The sequence below is a fragment of the Anabrus simplex genome, chromosome 4 (genome assembly GCF_040414725.1).
Source record: "Anabrus simplex isolate iqAnaSimp1 chromosome 4, ASM4041472v1, whole genome shotgun sequence".
NCBI lineage: Eukaryota > Metazoa > Arthropoda > Insecta > Orthoptera > Tettigoniidae > Anabrus > Anabrus simplex.
The window spans coordinates 373,072,351-373,092,105 of record NC_090268.1 but is presented as its reverse complement, the minus strand read 5'-3'; the positions used below and the strand labels follow the sequence as shown (position 1 = coordinate 373,092,105).

At 38.7% G+C, this 19,755-nt stretch overlaps 1 protein-coding gene across 5 annotated transcripts in view; it reads left to right on the top strand.

Moving 5' to 3' along the window:
• The window catches only part of Amacr (Alpha-methylacyl-CoA racemase), a 163,168-nt gene that overhangs the window by 76,798 nt on the left and 66,615 nt on the right, over nt 1-19,755 (top strand). Inside the window, exon 1 of one of the 5 annotated variants that reach the window (XM_067145815.2) lies at nt 12,570-12,665. The exons of the other annotated variants lie outside the window; for them this stretch is intronic. Within the exon in view, the coding sequence (XP_067001916.1) occupies nt 12,638-12,665 (28 nt within the window). The 5' untranslated portion in view covers nt 12,570-12,637. Of the gene's footprint in view, nt 1-12,569; nt 12,666-19,755 lie in introns of those variants that run through there. 5 annotated transcript variants of the gene reach the window in all.

The following is a 19,755-nucleotide window of genomic DNA, read 5'->3' as shown; positions in this document are numbered from 1 at the left end:
ACTTTCATTCCATATATTTGTCAGTACTTCCATAATAAAAACAAACCCCATCTCCTTCTCTCCAACTCAACACCACTCCTCCCTCCCCCTCCCCCACCAGCTCAGCACCTCCTTCCCTTTCTCCCTTCACTGCTCCCATGACTTACAAGCTTACTTCCACTTTTGTCCCACTAACGCATCTTCTTCTATAACGCATTTTAACCATGACATCTCTCGATTGATTGAATGGAGCGCAAATCATAACCTCCAATTAAATGTGGCTAAGACCCAGCTTATTTGCATAGGTTACACAAAACTCCTGAAAACTGTTGACCTCAAATCCCTCCCAGCAATAAAAATTCTAGAGACAGATATTCATTATAGTGACACCGTTAACAATCTAGGTCTAATTTTCGACAGAACCTTATCCTGGTCTGATCATACGTCAAATGTAATCCGAAAAGTTGTGTCATCCATGCATATTTTGAAACGTAACGTGTCATGTACACCACCTTTCATGCGAAAACTACTTGTTCATAGTCTTATATTTCCAATAATTGACTATGGTTCAGTCGTATACAACGACTTATCTGAAACTTTGAACATAAAACTACAGAGGGTACAAAACGTATGTGTTCGTTACGTTACAAATGCCAGGCGTGATGAACACATAACACCCTATTACATACAGCCACAATGGTTGAAACTCCATGAACGTCGGGAAATCTCAGTAGCTGTTGCTACGCAGAAAATTCTCAAACTGAAGACACCATCCTACCTTTACAATGCATTTAAACCTATGGAGTCGGTACATAACAGAGATAATAGGTTTACAAAAACCACCCTTCAAATTCCCCTTCATCGTACCACTAAATTTAACAAATCCTTTGTTTGCACTGCATCACGTATCTTTAACGTCTTTAATCTTCACCGTTTCGCAAGTAACACTAACTGTACCCAATTAAAGCAGTTCTTAACATCTATCTTTCTGGAGGAGTACGCAAGAGGCTGAGATCAGGCATTCTTGTGTCGAACAATCAGGAATATGTATATTTCGAAGAAAATTGTTTCTCTGCTTTAGCTTTATATTCTTTAAACCCATGTAGTCCAAAATAACAGAAGGGCTTAATGATTTACTTTCTTACTTATTATTTAATGTATGTCTTAACCTTACTGGATTTGGTATCTGTATTTTCATTTTTTTAAGTTTCTTATTTAGTTTAATACTTTAATATTGTAAAAATGTAGTTACTGTTTTCATAAATCTGCACTGTATTATAAGAAGACGCTACATAAAGGGGCTTTTCAGTCTCAGTGACATGTAAATCATGATCAATAAATTCAATTCAATTCAATCCTCGCAAACAAAGCTAAGCCAGCAACAGACCTACCAGTGAGAACAGGACCGCCAAATTGAGAAGGTCAGTCCGTTCAAGAGGGCAACTATTCAATAAGTAAGTTTGAAGTTTTTTCACGCTTATTTTTTACTCATTAGCCCAAGTTTCTTATACACATACAATTTTTCCATTACAGATTTGATCCACATTGGTGGTTTCCACTATTAGTCACTCACAACTTACCTGGCATTTGTTCTCTTCACGGGCCGATGACTTTCGATGTTAGGCCCCTTAAAACAACAAGCAAGCATGTTCTCTGCACAAACATAGTTACCTCAATTTTCTCACTGCCCTCTTGATTACTTGGGATTGTGACTCAACGAAAAACAGACTGTTATTTTCAATTTTAACATAGTGAATTCATCCTCATTTTTAATTGTAACATACTGCACATTTAGACTAAGAGGTCCACAACCTCGCATTAATTACTTATTGTTTTAATTCCATCACGTCTCATTTGTTTTTCATTCTTTTCTTCATTGTATTCTAACATATTCTTTTAGCATCAATTATGTAAATTTTAATCTTTCGTCGCTGAAGATGGCTGAAAGGAGCTGAAACATGTATGACCAATATTACTCCAACTAAAGATGGAGATATATATATTGGATGGTGTTATGCATCACGTGACCAAGCTCCAAAAGTAGATTTTGAGATATTGACACAAACGCAAAATCCTTTGCATTAATTCATATTTCTTGTTAAATGTAAGGTATTATATACCAAAAGAAACATGAATTTTCTTCTTAATGTATCAAGTATCAATTTGAAGTATATTGTCGTAATCTGAGATAATAGTGTTTGGTCACTTGATGCTTTATTGCGGTTACTGTAGTTTTTTGTTTTGCATCACTTGACCAACAAATAAAATTGTCATTTAGTGACTGATTTGACTTTTAAAAAATTCAGTACAGTGTAGAATATGGTACTTTTTAACTAATTTTATTGCTTATTTAAGTACAGGATTAAATTATACATAACAGCATACAATATGACATAGAAAAAACATGAATTTTAGAATATAGTATAGAAATTACACTGGTAGCTCACAGTATTAAGGCATCATAAAACACTCAGTTTCTCCAAGTGTAATATAATGCAGGATTTTTAGAATTTTCGAGTTCAAAATCTATATTTCCATAATCAAACCCATGTGTATCATCATCTATTCCAGGACCACTAAACAAGCCCTTATCGTTGGGAAGTAGCTTCATGAGGGAGCGCAAGTCGTTCAGCTTCGCTTCTGAAACCGGTTTTCCATTGGGCCATAACGGACTGAGCAGACCCTGTAGAGCTGATTCATTTTCATTCTGAAGCTGGCGACGAATTGTAGATTTTTTTTAACGTTCACTTTAATAGTACTTTTTGCATCAAAATGCTTTGTGAAGAAAATGCCTAAAGGTTTATCTTTCTTCAATGCTATTTCTCTCACATGCAGCCAGTTTACCTTCTCACTGTTTGTGCCTGTCTTCCTGTTTACAATGTGCTTCTTCAGATGAACTGTACTATGAAAATCCGGTCCAGTCATTCTGTGCACTATAAGCAGGTTCTTCTTTCGGCACATTTTCATTACATTTATGTAGTCTTCGGCGGTATAGAGGAGCTGCTGAAATTTTAAAACACATTCTATATCCCCAAAGTCGCTGTCATTAGGGAGGAAACTATGGCCTGAAAAAGTCTGGCCCCGTGGCGTAGGGGGCAACGCGTCCGCGTGTCACCCGGCGGCCCCAGGTTCGATTCCCGGCCGGGTCAGGGGTTTTTAATTGTAAATGATTAATATCCCTGGCCTGGGGACTGGGTGTTTGTGTCATCCCTAACGTTCCTTTCCTCACATTCAACACTTTACACTTCCGCCATTTACAAAATACACACAGGTTCCTCACATATGGTGCAAGTAGGGGCAAAAGATCTTTCTGTGTCAACGCCCCAAACAAATAGCATTCTTTTTTTTTAAAAGGCCTGAAAATGGGAATTTTTGTGTAATCTTTTTAGTGGTAGGGTGTTGTTCCAAAACTGTTTCCAGAAGTAGAACAATCTTTATATTACGATTCTGGCCTCCACAAGAATCTGACCATAATATGACTTCTTTGGCTTTGTGCATGTTTTCCATGAGAGATTTTTGTACAAGCAGGATCCAACCTCCTGAGCCCCTCGTTTGCTTCTCCTTCCAACCAGACATAACAATGACCTTTATTATCTTTCCCACTCTGAATCGCTAAGTTATATAACCACAACTGGCGCTTGTAAAAAGACACATTTGTGGGAATACGGGGTAATGGCAGTGTTTTTTCAAGGTCAAAACAAAACGTTTCCAGTTTTTCATCCAACTTCATTTTTCCATATCGGAGGATTTTAGGTTCTGGACGTATGTTGCATCTTTAAGATGTTCCTTCTTCTTGTCATCAAAGGTTTTATTTTTGCTGCCAGAGGAATTATTAATCTGGAGCTGTAAAATGTCACAGAGGTTACACATGTCCTTGATGCTCTTTCTTTGCAAATTGAATTCTGTCAAGAATATCCTTTTATACAAAGAAAGTGACACAGGATTTTCGTACTCTTGCTTGTATAAATTGTACGTCAAATCCATTGTAGTATCTGGTGCCAGAAATTCTCTCTGTGTTTGTTCCCTTGCATAATGTGATTTGTATTTTGGAAACTTTTTTATGTGGTCAACTATTTCTTGAAACTTATTCTGAGGTTATCTGTTCTTTCCACCAGCGATTCATCATTGTTCCCTTATACCCTTTGGCTGTTTTATCGTCTTTAAGGCTAGATGTACTCTGCCACTGGAAATTCTAAAGGTCTGGAGAAAGAAAGTCCTGCACTGTTTTTCTCTTTGATTCCTTCACTTGTTTCCTTTTTATTTCGTGCTCACTCACCATGGCGCAAATGAGTGCAGTTTGAGCATTGTAAGATTCTGTGTTATAGAATTTTTGAAATTCCTTTTGAGAATTTTTAACACCTAACTTGGAGAGACATTTGCAAGGGCATACATACTCACAAACCTCTTTAGATTCCTTCAGTTTTCCCCTGTGAGTCATGTAAATTTATACATTTCATTTTTCTTGTCTCCCTATTTTGGCTGGAATATTTTCTTTTTTGTCCTTTCTTTGGTCTTCCAGAGCATAGTTCACTTTCATCACTAGTTTCTGTCCCCAATTTCTCCTAAATAAAAACGAAATTATTACTATTAATAATAATAATATTTAAGGTTATAAATCTGTATAAAGAAAATAGATTAGCTAAATTGTAAGTATCTTTAGTAACACATTTAACATACCTGAAATTCGTTTACTGCAGTCAAGTGTTGTTGGCCAACTTCTGCTGGAGACAATGTTGTAGTTGCTTGTTTCTCATCAGATTCTTCCAAAGTGATTGGAACAGTTTTCTGTTGCATTATTTTACTGGAATAGTGGTTCTTCGATTACAATCCTTCAAGCCAGCAAACGTGCATGCACAGTTTAAATTTCTTATTCAGAAGTGTATTTAACATCATATTTTATCGTGATGATAATAAGTGCAACGGTAACAGGCCCCATCAACTTACCACAAATTCGCTTAATGTAACCAAAGAATTTCGGTCATCTGTCATTGGACTCAGTGTTATGAAGCTATTCGTTGGCGGCCAGTGATCTGCGTTTATTGAAACGGGTGTAGCGATTGCAGGTGTGATGGGGCCCTCTGAAATATCTTTGGTTGCCAGTCATTAAACAATACCTATAAGTACTGAATTGTGAACAGAAAAACATTGAGCTTTACTCACCTTAAGCATCTTAGTCTTTGCTAACAAGAGAATTTGCTCAGACCGAGATACATGAGGAGAATGATCCATTTTTATGTTTTTAGGCTTAAACATTTATTATCACAATGAGGGATTTCAGTAAATAAAGAAAGAGTAGGTTAACTACAATGATGACATGTTGCAGAGAAACAGTGCGAACTCGAAAGCTGTGTAACAAGGAAGAAAATCTACGTGGGAATCTACATTTAGCATCACACGACCAAGTGACTGCACGATTGTCGTGTGTTCATTTGATGCGTAATTCTGACTCAGAAATTGTGGTTAGTCACTTGATGCAAAACTTGAATTTAATGATTGAGAGGTTGGCTTTTGCTCAAAATTCATTTCCCGCAAAATCATATCTAGATATATAAAGTAAGAGTTTTGTCTGTACATTGCTCAGAATTTGAAAAGAATGGTATATCTGCATTGGACATCCCCACAGTAACAAGGAAATGCACTTTTTACTTTTCCATAATTTCTGTCTGTCTGTCTGTCTGTCTGTCTGTCTGTATGTATGTATGTATGTATGTATGTATGTATGTATGTATGTACACGGATCACGAGAAAACGGCTGAAGAGAATTTTATGAAAATCGGTATATAGAGTCGGGAGATGAGCCTCTACAATCTAGGCTATAAGTAATTTTATTCACGCTGAGTGAAATGGTGGTTTAGGGGAATGCCTAAAATCTAATTCTCAAATATTTACATTAGTGGTCCTGTCGATAAATACTGCATAACTAAAGATATAAAGCATTAAATTTTCGATCATTTATGTCTTATACATTTTTATCGTACCGGCTATGATAACACAGATATGAATTTGTATTTTTGTTGCTAAGTCCATATCAACGCCGAGCCACGAAAAAATGGGTAAACAGAATTTAATAAAAATCGGTTATATAGAATTGGGGAATAAGAAACTGCAGTCCAAGCTATAAACAATTTAATTCACCCTGGATGAAAATTAAGTTTAGGGGAAGGCGCCTTAAATTTAATTTTGAAATACCTATGTTATTGGTCCTATCAAAAAGTGCTACATAGCAAAAGTTATACAGAATACAATTTCCGATCATTTTTGTTCAGTTTAACCGTACCGACTATGATATGAGTGGTATTTTAGAGTCGGAAGACAACTAAATGTGAAGGCCTACAATATCAAAAGCGAATAACATTTATCAACAATAACATTACATTCGCCATTGTTTGTTGTGATGTTATTTGTCTTTTATGCTGCCACTCAACTCCGATAGATGAGATTACTGCAGCGTACCTGACTAATTAAAGGCTTGAAATAGCTTGGGAATTAATTTTTCGTCTTTAGCATGCCATTCCTCTGGTTCATACATTTTCATATACTGCTGGTACGTAACACACTGGCTCATCATAGTATTCCAGCTATTCGATCCCTACTCTGATGTGCTGTTCAGAATGAGCAGTGTGCGGACTTAAGGCAGAGACTCACTTTGTTGTAGTAGTAGTATGACCTGGTCTAGAATTATAATTTAGGTCTATTCCAAATTATAGCACCACAATTCACTAAATAACTCAAAATTTAACCCTGAATAGAGCCGTTTCTTACGAAAAACTTCTTCCTCTTCACTTTTATTAATTTCTACATTCATTTTATTCCAGGTTGGCAGTGAAGTGGGGGTTTCTCCTCTGGCTTGGAGGAAAACTTTGCCTCCAAGTCCGATGAATTTTTCCGACAACAGTGTAGTCAATAGTGATTTTCTGACTCATCAGGTACTCCTAAGAAACAGATTAGTAGAAGGACATAGGTTTTGCCCTGCAACTCTGCACTATTCAACGCCCCCCCCCCCCCCCCCCCCTCACCGCCAACAAGAAAAAGATGAAGAGTGTTCACGGTTCATGGCTGTCTTCAGCTTGGTCATTCCCCAACTCTGGAACTTTGGACTCTCAGATCAGCAGCGTAGTACTGTTCGTTAAAAGTGAGAAAATGTGTGTTTTTTTTATTTGATCGAGTATTTCGTACGAAAGCATTGCTTTTAATCGCACCATTCCTACTGACATCATTGTAATAACCTATGTTCATTTTAGTTGGGAAAACCACTAAGACAGTCTTTCTGACGATGTAAAAAGGCAGGTGGAGAGTGAGTGTCTGCCGTTATAATGAAAACTCCCCAACCTGATTGTGACTGATGGTAGGCAAGCAGGCCTACCATTACAATGAAAATTCCCTAACTCAGTCTTCATATTAAAGAAGTTTGGTGACTTCCCCGTCGCATTTCTGGGGTAATGTTAAGAGCTGTGCAATTTAATACTATCTTGCTCACAACATGTACACCACCTAACCTAGAATTCTGTATACAAAGTAGAATTCCGTAGCGAAGCACGGGTACATCAGCTAGTTGAGAATAAAAGTCCGAACAATAACCTATGTAAAATTTACACCTTTAGCTACCAGATGGTGCAACAATCTAAAAAAATCTATTTTGGTGCTTCGTCAAGTGATGCATAACACCATCCAATTGATATGCGATTTGTCTGTAATTTATACTCAATACCAAAGCAAAGGTAGATATATGCTTTTGAAACAATAAATAAATTTGTTCTCTCCCAAAAACCAAGTGCCTCTACAGGGTCTCCTTTATAAACCCAGACTGTCCAGCGGTGTTTCTACTCTCCGAGATCTAAACAGCTGTGTGGGAAGCGCACGCATAGTTCTTGACCTTGTAATGAGCATGCACATGTTCGACCTAGCATCAGTAGTCAGTCTGAATATCAGCTGTTAACATGGTGAGATAGTTATCATTGCAACTTTGTATTTTCATATGTAAAAGTTATTTTAACTACGAGTCGGCTCGATGGGAACGCGATGCATTTGTTCAGCAATTTCCTGGTGAAGTGCCACCTTCATGAGTGCAGATTCACGTAATTGTAAATAAATTTGAAACTACTGGCATAGTGCTCAATAAAAAACATGTACACACACAAACCGTTTTAACAGAGGAAAAGCTAGATGACATTGGTGTGAATCTTGAACAGTCACCAAATAAATCATCCCCTGCCTGTTGTAAGAGGTGACTAGGTCTGTGTTACATGTGCGCATTATACTACCTGTGAATAGTATCACAATGTGTGGAAAAGGGATGATCCAATTAGAACCATGAGACTACTTGTAATTAGTACCATCACGCAGGGAACACCATGGGTCGCGTTTACTTGCGCGTAGTACTACTATGTTAGGTACGCAATAGGTTTGTGATTAGTAGCGACAGTGTGTGAATCAGGAGGTGGGTCCTACAGTATCTGTGATTCGTACCCCTATATGAGTGACACCATGGGATTAGCGACACCATGGTTCTGCCTTACCTATGCTCAGTTCCCACTATATGAGGAATTCCACGGGATAGTACGAGTCCCTGTGGTTAGTTCACTTATGTGAAGAATGCCTTAGGTTTGCGTTGCCTTTATAGGTTTGCGTTGCCTGTAAATAGCGCCGCACTGTGCGAAACACCATAGGTCTGTGTTACATGTGCGCATTATACTACCTGTGAATAGTATCACAATGTGTGGAAAACCGCGAGTCTCCGCTACTTTTGATTAGTACCACAACATTACACATAGCATGGTTCTACTTTCCTAGCGATAAATACCATTATGAAGGGCCGATGACCTGGACCGTTTCGCATAAGCATAATCGATTCCACATCGTGCTATAGAAGCAGTCCCTTCGTCAGTAATACTATTGTTTTGTGCCAGCTTCTGTGCATGTGAGGCACTGTGGGTCTGATCCACTGATCGTTTTAAATTCATATCCGTTCATCCATTCATTCTTCGTCCTCATTCTTTGAATTCTGGTCAGTGGAAGATTTTGTACTTTTAAGTTGTCATTTCATTTCATTTCATTTCATTTCATTAGGGGCCAATGACCTCAATGTTAGGCCCCTTTAAACAACAAACATCAATCAATCGATCAATCAGAAATATGTAGGTCTATATCTTCCTCCTTCATGCAGTTCGATGGAGGATAATATAATGCAGGGTTATTCAGTTGCAATGTCCACCTCAAATAACTCACGAACTGTTACTGTTAAAGATATCAACACTTTGTTTTCACTTTTAGTAGTGGAACCAAGGTGCTCATAATCAAATTTGCAGTATATTTCCAGGGTGCCAATATCTGCTGAGATAATGGTACCAACTTTGTTTTCCAAATAGAGGTATACTGTTTTCTTCACCTAGACTTAAACTTGCAAACATAATGTATTCAGCACCACTATTATTTTGAAAATCAGACTAGTATTTCTCGAGGAAAGGTAATGTACTCAAATGTGCTTCATTTGACAGCTGGGGGGCTGCCCTGGTCGATTTGCGCTATGTATGAAACATAAGCTAGTTGCTGACATACAGAATTCCTTCACCTTCTTGTGACAGCAAGATATTCACTCTATCATAGCTATAAATACACTATGATAAATTGTATGATTTAACATCTTTAATATTGCCATATATAACAGGTAAAGGAAAGGGAGAAATGCGTTGGGTTTTCTACTCGACTTCTGTTGGTCAACCCTTGTTATTTTCTGACCCTGATGAATGTGGTTTGCAAAACCTAGGGAGTCTTCATTTTCGCTGTCTTCATGCCCGTGCTCTTTCTTTTGTTCATTCTTCAAAAGATTGGACCTCTTCCTTTTTTCTTCTGATTAGTGTTAGGAACGGGTGATTGCCCAGTTGTACTTCTTAAAATAATACTTATTTCCACCATCACTATTACTTTGAAACTACTACTAACTACTATACCTGATTTTGTGACTTTATTTTTGTTTATGAATACGTATTTCTCCTTTTTCTGCCACTTTTATCACAAATTGGTGGGGATGTGGTTGCGATCCATGTCATGTATATGGATTTGGTTCAGTTTTATGGCCAAATGCTCTTCCTGACATCAACTGTACATTTCTTTCTTTTTTTTTTTGGTAGTGTTTGCTCTAACTAAGGGGTAGGTTTTTGGCGACAATGGAATACAGTTTGCCAAAATTTCTTATAACAATATCTCATCCACTTATTCAATGCTGTAGCCTATATATATGACATTCACATTCAGTACATGTTTCGACCCTTTTTGGACCTTCTGTTTACTGTACTGTGTGTATATACTGTACTAAATAAGTGGATGAGTTTTTGTGATTCCGTTATAACAAATTTTGCCTAACAATACTGTAAGTCAATACAGATCAGGCCATGAAGTTTATCACATGACAGTGGAATAAGAAAGGGCTAAGATTGGGAAGGCAGTGTCGTAGCTGTAATTAAAGTACAATCCACATCCAAATCCACATACATGACATGGATCGCAACCACATCCCCACCAAGTTATGAGAAAAGTGGCAGAAAAAGGAAAAACATTCAAAAAAAAAAAAAAAAAATTCATAAAATGAGGTATAGTAGTTTGCCTGGTGTAAAAATGGCAAGCCATGGAAACCATCTTCAGGGCTGTTATTGGTGGGGTTTGAATCTACCATCTCCTGAAAGCAAGCTAACAGCTACAGCCCATACCACACAGCTAGCTTGTTGGTTTTCTTATGGTTTAATGTCACTTCACGATAGTGTTGTCCCTTAGAAGCTGTTGCATATCCATTTTTCCTTTACCTTTTAATGTATGACAGTACAAAAGGTGTTAAATTATACAATTTATTGCTGTGTATCTATGGGCTCAGTATAGCAAATAAGAAGGTGAAGGAACTCTGGATGTCAGTAGTTAGCTCATGTTTCATACTTAGCATGAATCAAACAGGACAGCCCCTGGTTGGCAAATGAAGCATGTTTGAATACATTATATTTCTCGAGAAGTACTCGTCCAATTTTCATAAGAATCATGGTGCTGAATTTTTAATATTTGTAAGTGTAAGGCTGGGTGTAGAAAATGGTACAGTTCCATTAAAAAAAAATAATACCATTATCTTGATGAATCCACAAAGATGCACACATTTTGTGCACACAAAATGTGTGCGTGCATATGAAAAGGGACCACATGTCGCGTATTGAGATAAAGGTACTGTCGTGTTCCAAAATATGTAACTAATATCATATAATTGAATTGAATGCCTCTGAAAGAAATTGAGGCCTTAAATTAACATGTAATGTTACAACATAAGTTTTCATCACTTTTCAGTAGAAGAGCTGTTTAAAAATTTGGTTACTTTGTGACACAAATAACTACTAAACTATTTGGAAGTTATGCTGACATTTACATTTTCATTTTCAGTGGGATTCTGACATAGAATTTTTTTTAACAAAAATTACCAACAGATATTATTTACGGTCTAATTTTTTTATGGAGATTACTATCGATGCTAAGTCTCTGAGGTTTTATGTCACTGAAGACAACTAATTGCAACACTACTGCACTTTACAAAAATTATCACATACCTTAATGATCGTTAATCACAGCCAGCATAAGACAGGGATATCAGTTATTCATGCTGAAGCCTGCGTTTTGGGCATAATATATGCCCTTTCACCATTTGGTCCCGATGTCCTACCTCTCCACAGTAGCTGCAGGTGGGTCGAGACCTCTTCTTTGGGGAGAATTTTCTTGGAGTTGGTGGTTTTCTCTTCTGAGCCTTGCTTGTTTTTTTAAGCATTACGCTTTTTGAAGATGATGATGGTGTAATTATTGGCAGGGGAGGAGAAACCGGTTCCGTAAGATTTTCACTTGAGGTAGTTGATGGTGGCATTGTTGGAGCAGGGAAAGATGTTACAACAGGACATAGTACATCTTTCTTATCTTCTGATACGAAGGGTCTAATTTTTTCATGGAGATACATCTGTCTATCGATGCTAAGTCCTTGAGGTGTGATGACTTGCGGAAGGTCACTGAAGTCAGGCGGTGGATCTTCTGGAAGGATGGTGTAGGGTACTTCGTCAGAAACTATGGATTTATTTGTCAACACTACACCTGGGTGCTCTTTTGGTGCTGTTTCATATACATAAAGTAATGTATCTGGGCTATTTGTGGAATGTTTTTCATTCCAGCATGGAACTTGTTTTGCTAGTCATAAGTAGGAATTGTTACATTTCCGGATTCTGCACCAACAGCGACATGAATAATAGAGCTAGAAACCTGACCACTTTTACAGGCAACATTAATTACATCTTCAATAACTTCACTTTCTTTTTTCCAGAATGCTCTCTTGAAACAACCAAAATGCAAATCAGGTTAAAATTTTGCGTGTCCCACTGGCAAAAATGAAACTTTACAACTGCTGTTCTTTCCTGTCATAACTCTCCACATGAGGTATCTCATTAAAAAGTTGTTTTTATTTTGCCCAACACAGTTATCAGCATGGAATTCTACTGAAATTTTTTCCAAGAAGTGATGTACAAGAGATAAGACAGTATTTACTCCTTTGCCCGCAATACAGGCTTCTGGAATAATGTACAAAACAGATTTGTTAAGTGGTTCACACACTACACCAAAGAGACCCACTTTGTAGCCTGTAAGAAAGCAAATGGGTTCAACTTGTTGCGGATCGTATGGTAAGTGCACCTGTTGAGCAAAATCAAAACTAAAATGCATTGTGCCTTTGTATGTCTTACAGCTATGTGGCCCAAGAGACAAAGGAGTTTCCAGTTGTGTAATTCCTTGTCTACAATTGTCTATGGTGTTTATATAAGCAGTTTGCTGTGCTTGGACGTGATTAAGGGCCGCTTCACACTAGGCGACAGGAATCAGCGACGAGCCGCCCGTGCTTGTGAAACATTGTTTTGAATGGAGCTCTTCATACTGGCGACTCAGTAGCCGAGCTACAGAAAGAAGCCCGGTGACCGACCTTGCAGTAGCTCACTCCCGCTACCGGTCACCGAGGCAAATTCCGCAACCCCGGCTGGCGACAGCTGGTGAACCATTGTTTTGTATTGGAGTCTTCACACTAGGTGACTGTGTAGCCCAGCTACTCGTCCTCTTTGCGTTCCATTCAAAACACCCTTCAGTGTCATTATGCATTTCAAGTTCCTTTCCATTGCGTATTCCGTTTCAGAATATTACAAGCTGTACTAAATAAATATATTACATTCAGTATGAATGATTTAATTATATAAACTGAGCAGCGTCCATCTGGAATTTAAACTTGACGAACAGGCTACAGTAATGAAGTTGAGAAGATAAATACATGGTATGAAGTAATGCCACAGTTTTTCAGCGACTTTAAAGAAAGAACATCCCAGGAGAGGAACGAGCTTTGTAATAAAAATATTACAAATATAAGCGACAACACTTTTATTAAATGCTCAATATAATTGAGATTTTGCTGTCCGACTTGTTTGTCTGTATGCTCAGCACAGCATCCTTCGGTCCAGAGGGTCCTGGGTTCGATTCCCAAATAAGTCGTGGATTTTTTTTACAATTTGCTGTAGGTAGCACCGACACATACAGGAAAGGGATACGAGTGGGAAGGAAGCGACTGTGCCCTTAATTAAAGTACAGCCCTAGCACTTGCCTGGTATGAAAATGGGAAACCACCGATAACCTTCTTCAGGACTGCCTATAGTGGAGTTCGAACTCACTATCTTCCGAACGCAAGATGATAGCTCCGTGGCACAAACCGCGCAGCCGTTTCCTCGGTTGGGGATTTTAATCTTATATGATTAATGCCACTGCCTCGGAGACTGGGTGCTTTTGTTCGTCTATACACACCACACACAATACATCGCTCTGTAAAATTGGGTCTGATGCCAACCTCAATTGATTGGGAAAAAGTCAGGCAGAATAGAAAGATAACGGAGAAGATTTTGCCCATACAAGGGCAGGCAGGAAATTTTTTTGTTATTAATTATATTGTGGAGAGAACAATATTTAAGGCACCTTGTTGCAAGCGTTCTTGATTTTACTTTTAAAATTAAGGTTGAAGGGAATCAACCAAGGCTGTACGAACAACTATAGTAGTCTACAGAGAAAAGTGAAGTTCTGGTAACTATAAAAAACTTGGTACCATTATCACATAAATCATGGAATAGTTTATAGAAAAATCCTTTTTCAAAACCATCTTTCAACATAGGATGTGAACCTACGTTGCTTTCCCTTGTTTCTTTTCGACAATAATAAGAGCAGCAAGAGACACTCCTCTGCCTGAGAACTTGTTACAAAAACTGTCATCAGGCCAGGGAAGGCGGCTGAGTAGCGCGGCCGGCTACGCATGGCAACACGGAATTCGCCTGAGCTACCTGCAGCCGATTCTGGTTGCTGATTCCTGTCACCTAGTGTGAGGTGGCCCTAAGATGTTGTATAGCCTTCTCCATCAGATTTCTTTTTTCCTCGCCGGGCTGAGTGGCTCAGACGGTTAAGGCGCTGGCCTTCTAACCCCAACTTGGCAGGTTCGATCCTGGCTCAGTCCGGTGGTATTTGAAGGTGCTCAAATACGACAGCCCCGTGTCGGTAGATTTACTGGCACGTAAAAGAACTCCTGCGGGACTAAATTCCGGCACCTCGGCGTCTCCGAAGACCTTAAAAAGTAGTTAGTGGGACGTAAAGCAAATAACATTATTATTATTATTATTATTATTATTATTATTATTATTATTATTATTATTATTATTATTATTATTATTATTATTATTATTATCTTTTTTCCTCCTCATCCATAATTGACAGTTTCCCTATTACAGTTTGATTGCTTCTACAAGTCATACAAAGATCAGTCTTGGGTTTCTGAACTACTATGTTACTGCAAAATGTACGCCAGATGGAATACCAAGACGAGAGTGATACAGGAATTCTCTCTATTGATTTACAACTGTCAGAGTATAATGTATGAACGTACTTCTTAGACATGCTGGTTGGGAGAAACATGAGATCACTTCTTCGTTTGGTAGGGATCCGGCCTGCCATGACAAGTGCATTTTGTTCACTGAAATTATTTATAAAGCACTGCATGTTTACTATCATCAAAAGGATTAGATTTTATCTGAGAAGTCTTTAATACATTTCAGTGAATTTTAGGCTGCACCCCTTCTTTCTTGAATTGTTCCTTTAAATTCTTTAGCCTCTTAGAGCCACAAGCGAATAGAAATTGAAAAAATGACTGACACACCTCCTGCCCTCTCAAGTGATAAATTGTGTAAGTTTCTTTCCTGTCATAATTTTTTTCTCTTAGTAGCTGTCATCATTGGCTGGTTTCGTACCAATGCATTTATCGCACCCATCATTAATATGTGGTGGTGATTGACATGTTCTCCACAATTGTAATCCAGTTCCTGACATTCTGTTCTCGAAGAGCCACAACCCTTCTTTATAAATTCTTTAACCTCCTCTGTATATTCGGAGGCTGTTTGAACTTTGGGAACATCATGTAGAACACGTACGTCCGCATCAGCAGCGTCCTCCTGCAACTCGTCTATTGTGGAAATTTCAAAAGGTTCACTTTTCTCAAAATCACTGTCTTCACTTGCAAACTCGAGGGGTGCACTGAAGTAATCCGAAATAACATTCAGTAGTTCCGGCAGCAAGTCGCTGTCTGTATATTGTTTTAAAGCTTTCACAATAACATCTGCTGCATCACTAGGCCCTGACATAGTAAGAATTATTACTCCTTATTTTGGAACCTATCTATTTTAAAACGTTTTAATGAACTTAAATACACAACTATATGAATAATAAGGAGAACACCACACTTCTCCACAGTATGAAATACACTGAAAGACTGCATCGGTATCAGAAATGTTTGGAGCAGAGAGGATGTTTATGAAACCTATTACCTTTTATAAAAGTGCCCTGCTAGGGTTTATTTATCATAAGATACGATATCCGAGTCATCTTATGCTCGTGCAGCTATGAACGCGAGCAAGTAAGTGTGTGGACCCTTGCTTACGATGTGAAAAGTGGTCCCTTTTCTTAGTATTAAATAAACCTCATGTTTCAGCAGTGATTATTGTCAGAGGGCTTTTAAATTCGTGCAGTGAGTAGATGACGGTCTAAGCAATACATAGGTATCAAAAATGAAAATTCGACATTTATCTCCCTTCAGTGGTTTTTTACAATTATTTCATGAACTGTTAACCAAGAAGTGATCCCTTTTCTTGCACATGCACACAAATGCTGTCAACTTGCATACACGGATTTATTCACAATCATTTACAAATTAAATACACATAACCTTAATCACTGCCATCACAAACGAAACACTTCACTCCGAAAACGTCAACAAACCACCATTTTAACAACTGCCTATCACTAAGCACATGTCACATGGAGATTACAACCTTAAAACAATTGACAATTTATTCTTGAAAGAATTTTACTTAAAGAATTTTACTTATTTACGATCATGTCGGCCACGAGGTCACAAGTACAACTCCTATTAAACCATAACTCCAACTAAGCAGTAACTCATCTCTACCATTAAGACCACCCTTTTTTATAGGTGCCTGGCCAGGCTTCTGGGAAGATATGTTACAAAATACCTTCTCGTAAATTCTAGAGTTCTTAATACATAGCTATAATGTACAGAATATTTTACCATCATCTAGTGCCAAAGATACGTCATTCTGGATGTTACAGTGTGTTTCAAAATACTGTAGTGGATTACACATCATATATACAACTAATAGTAAATTATATACAGGTCCTTAAATTAACTGAACTCATATAAATGTCTATATACAGTGCATGTCTCATGACATAACCTCACAAACAATGTGATCATCCAGCTACGTAAATAATAATAATAATACTAAATGGATGTAAACACTTCATAGCCATACATTAGAAGTCATAATAATAATAATAATAATAATAATAATAATAATAATAATAATAATAATAATAATAATAATAATTTGAGCTTGATACTTGCATTATTTACCCATGGGTGAGAGAATATTGTTTTCAAGTTATATCAGTTTATCACACTTGCATCAATCACAGAAGATACTGACACCATGAAAAAGTAGAGTAAGTCCAATTGTGAGCCCCTTCGTTAAAAAAAATGAAAATGATAAAAAAGAGAATGTTTATACACTGACTGACAGAGCAAATGCAACACCAAGAAGGAGTGGTCAGAACTTTATGCCAATTGCAGGGTAGACTGACGTCACTGAGGTATGCTCATGATGTGAAATGCGCCGCTGTGCTGCGCACGTAGCGAACGATAAATGGGACACGGCGTTGGCGAATGGCCCACTTCGTACCGTGATTTCTCAGCCGACAGTCATTGTAGAACGTGTTGTCGTGTGCCACAGGACACGTGTATAGCTAAGAATGCCAGGCCGCTGTCAACGGAGGCATTTCCAGCAGACAGACTACTTTACGAGGGGTATGGTGATCGGGCTGAGAAGGGCAGGTTGGTCGCTTCGTCAAATCACAGCCGATACCCATAGAGATGTGTCCACGGTGCAGCGCCTGTGGCGAAGCTGGTTGGCGCAGGGACATGTGGCACGTGCGAGGGGTCCAGGCGCAGCCCGAGTGACGTCAGCACGCGAGGATCAGCGCATCCGCCGCCAAGTGGTGGCAGCCCCGCACGCCACGTCAACCGCCATTCTTCAGCATGTGCAAGACACCCTGGCTGTTCCAATATCGACCAGAACAATTTCCCGTCAATTGGTTGAAGGAGGCCTGCACTCCCGGCGTCCGCTCAGAAGACTACCATTGACTCCACAGCATAGACGTGCACGCCTGGCATGGTGCCGGGCTAGAGCGACTTGGATGAGGGAATGGCGGAACGTCGTGTTCTCCGATGAGTCGCGCTTCTGTTCTGTCAGTGATAGTCACCGCAGACGAGTGTGGCGTCGGCGTGGACAAAGGTCAAATCCGGCAGTAACTGTGGAGCGCCCTACCGCTAGACAACGCGGCATCATGGTTTGGGACGCTATTGCGTATGATTCCACGTCACCTCTAGTGCGTATTCAAGGCACGTTAAATGCCCACCGCTACGTGCAGCATGTGCTGCGGCCGGTGGCACTCCCGTACCTTCAGGGGCTGCCCAATGCTCTGTTTCAGCAGGATAATGCCCGCCCACACACTGCTCGCGTCTCCCAACAGGCTCTACGAGGTGTACAGATGCTTCCGTGGCCAGCGTACTCTCCGGATCTCTCACCAATCGAACACGTGTGGGATCTCATTGGACGCCGTTTGCAAACTCTGTCCCAGCCTCGTACGGACGACCAACTGTGGCAAATGGTTGACAGAGAATGGAGAACCATCCCTCAGGACACCATCCGCACTCTTATTGACTCTGTACCTCGACGTGTTTCTGCGTGCATCGCCGCTCGTGGTGGTCCTATATCCTACTGAGTCGATGCCGTGCGCATTGTGTAACCTGCATATCGGTTTGAAATAAACATCAATTATTCGTCCGTGCCGTCTCTGTTTTTTCCCCAACTTTCATCCCTTTCGAACCACTCCTTCTTGGTGTTGCATTTGCTCTGTCAGTCAGTGTATCTTGAATGGTTCAAGAGCTTTTTGAGGTGGACAACATAACTGAATAATCCTGTTTATACAGTGATGGGAAAAGTACAAAATAAAAGTAACTGGGCTGAAGTACAGTTACCTGAGAAATATTTTACTTAATTTCAATTAGAAATTACTTTTTCAACAAGGTATCAATAAAATTACAATCCATTTACTTTACAGAATGCCAGTCTTCAATCAGTTACCATTGATCTGCATTTAATACTGTTGCACATGTGGCAAAATCTATATCAGTGGTTTATCTAGTCTTTTCTTAAATGATTTCAGAGAAGTAAGAAGTTTGTCAAATATTTCCCTTGGTAAATTATTCCAATCATTAATTCTGCTTCCTATAAACAATTATTATCCCCAATTTGTTCTCTTGAATTCCAACTTTATTTTCCTACATTTAAAAACTCCCTTCAAGTTTATTTGTCTACTAATGGCATTCCATACTGTCTCTCTGCTGACAACTTGAAACTTACTGCTTATTACAGGTAATGCCTTTCATCTTGGTCCGTGGTAGAATTATTATATACAGTATAACAAATTCCAACTTGTAAGTTTGAGAAATTCCACCTTTCCACCACTTTAAATTTGCCTAGTTGGGTGTACTATTACAAGTAATGAATTTCATCTTGGTCCATGGTGGAATTATTATATATATAACACATTCCAACTTGTAAGTTTGAATTTGTTATATACATACCACTTAGTCGAGCAGCTCGCCTCCTTACTCTACCCTTCCCTGCCCAAAGTTTGGAACGTCTTCGTAACACTGCTCATTAGTCAGAGATCATCCAGAACCAATCGTGCTACTTTCCTTTGGATCTTTTCCATTTCTCGAATGAAGTAATTCTCTTGAGGGGTCGCATTCACTGAAACCATATTCCAATTAGGGTCTTACCAGTTACTTATATGCCCTCTCTTTGACATCCTAAATATCCTCATAACCATATGAAGAGATCTGTAAATTTTATAATACTGTTAATGTGAATACCCCACTGAAAAAAATCTTCCCTTATATTAACACCTAGGTACTTAACAGTGATCCCTATAAGAAACTTTCACCCCATCAGTGTAGTAATTAAAACTGAGAGGACTTTTCCTTTTGGTGAAACTTACAACTATACTTTTACCCCATTTTCCTTCATACCATTCTCTGCAGTCCATCTCACAACATTTTTA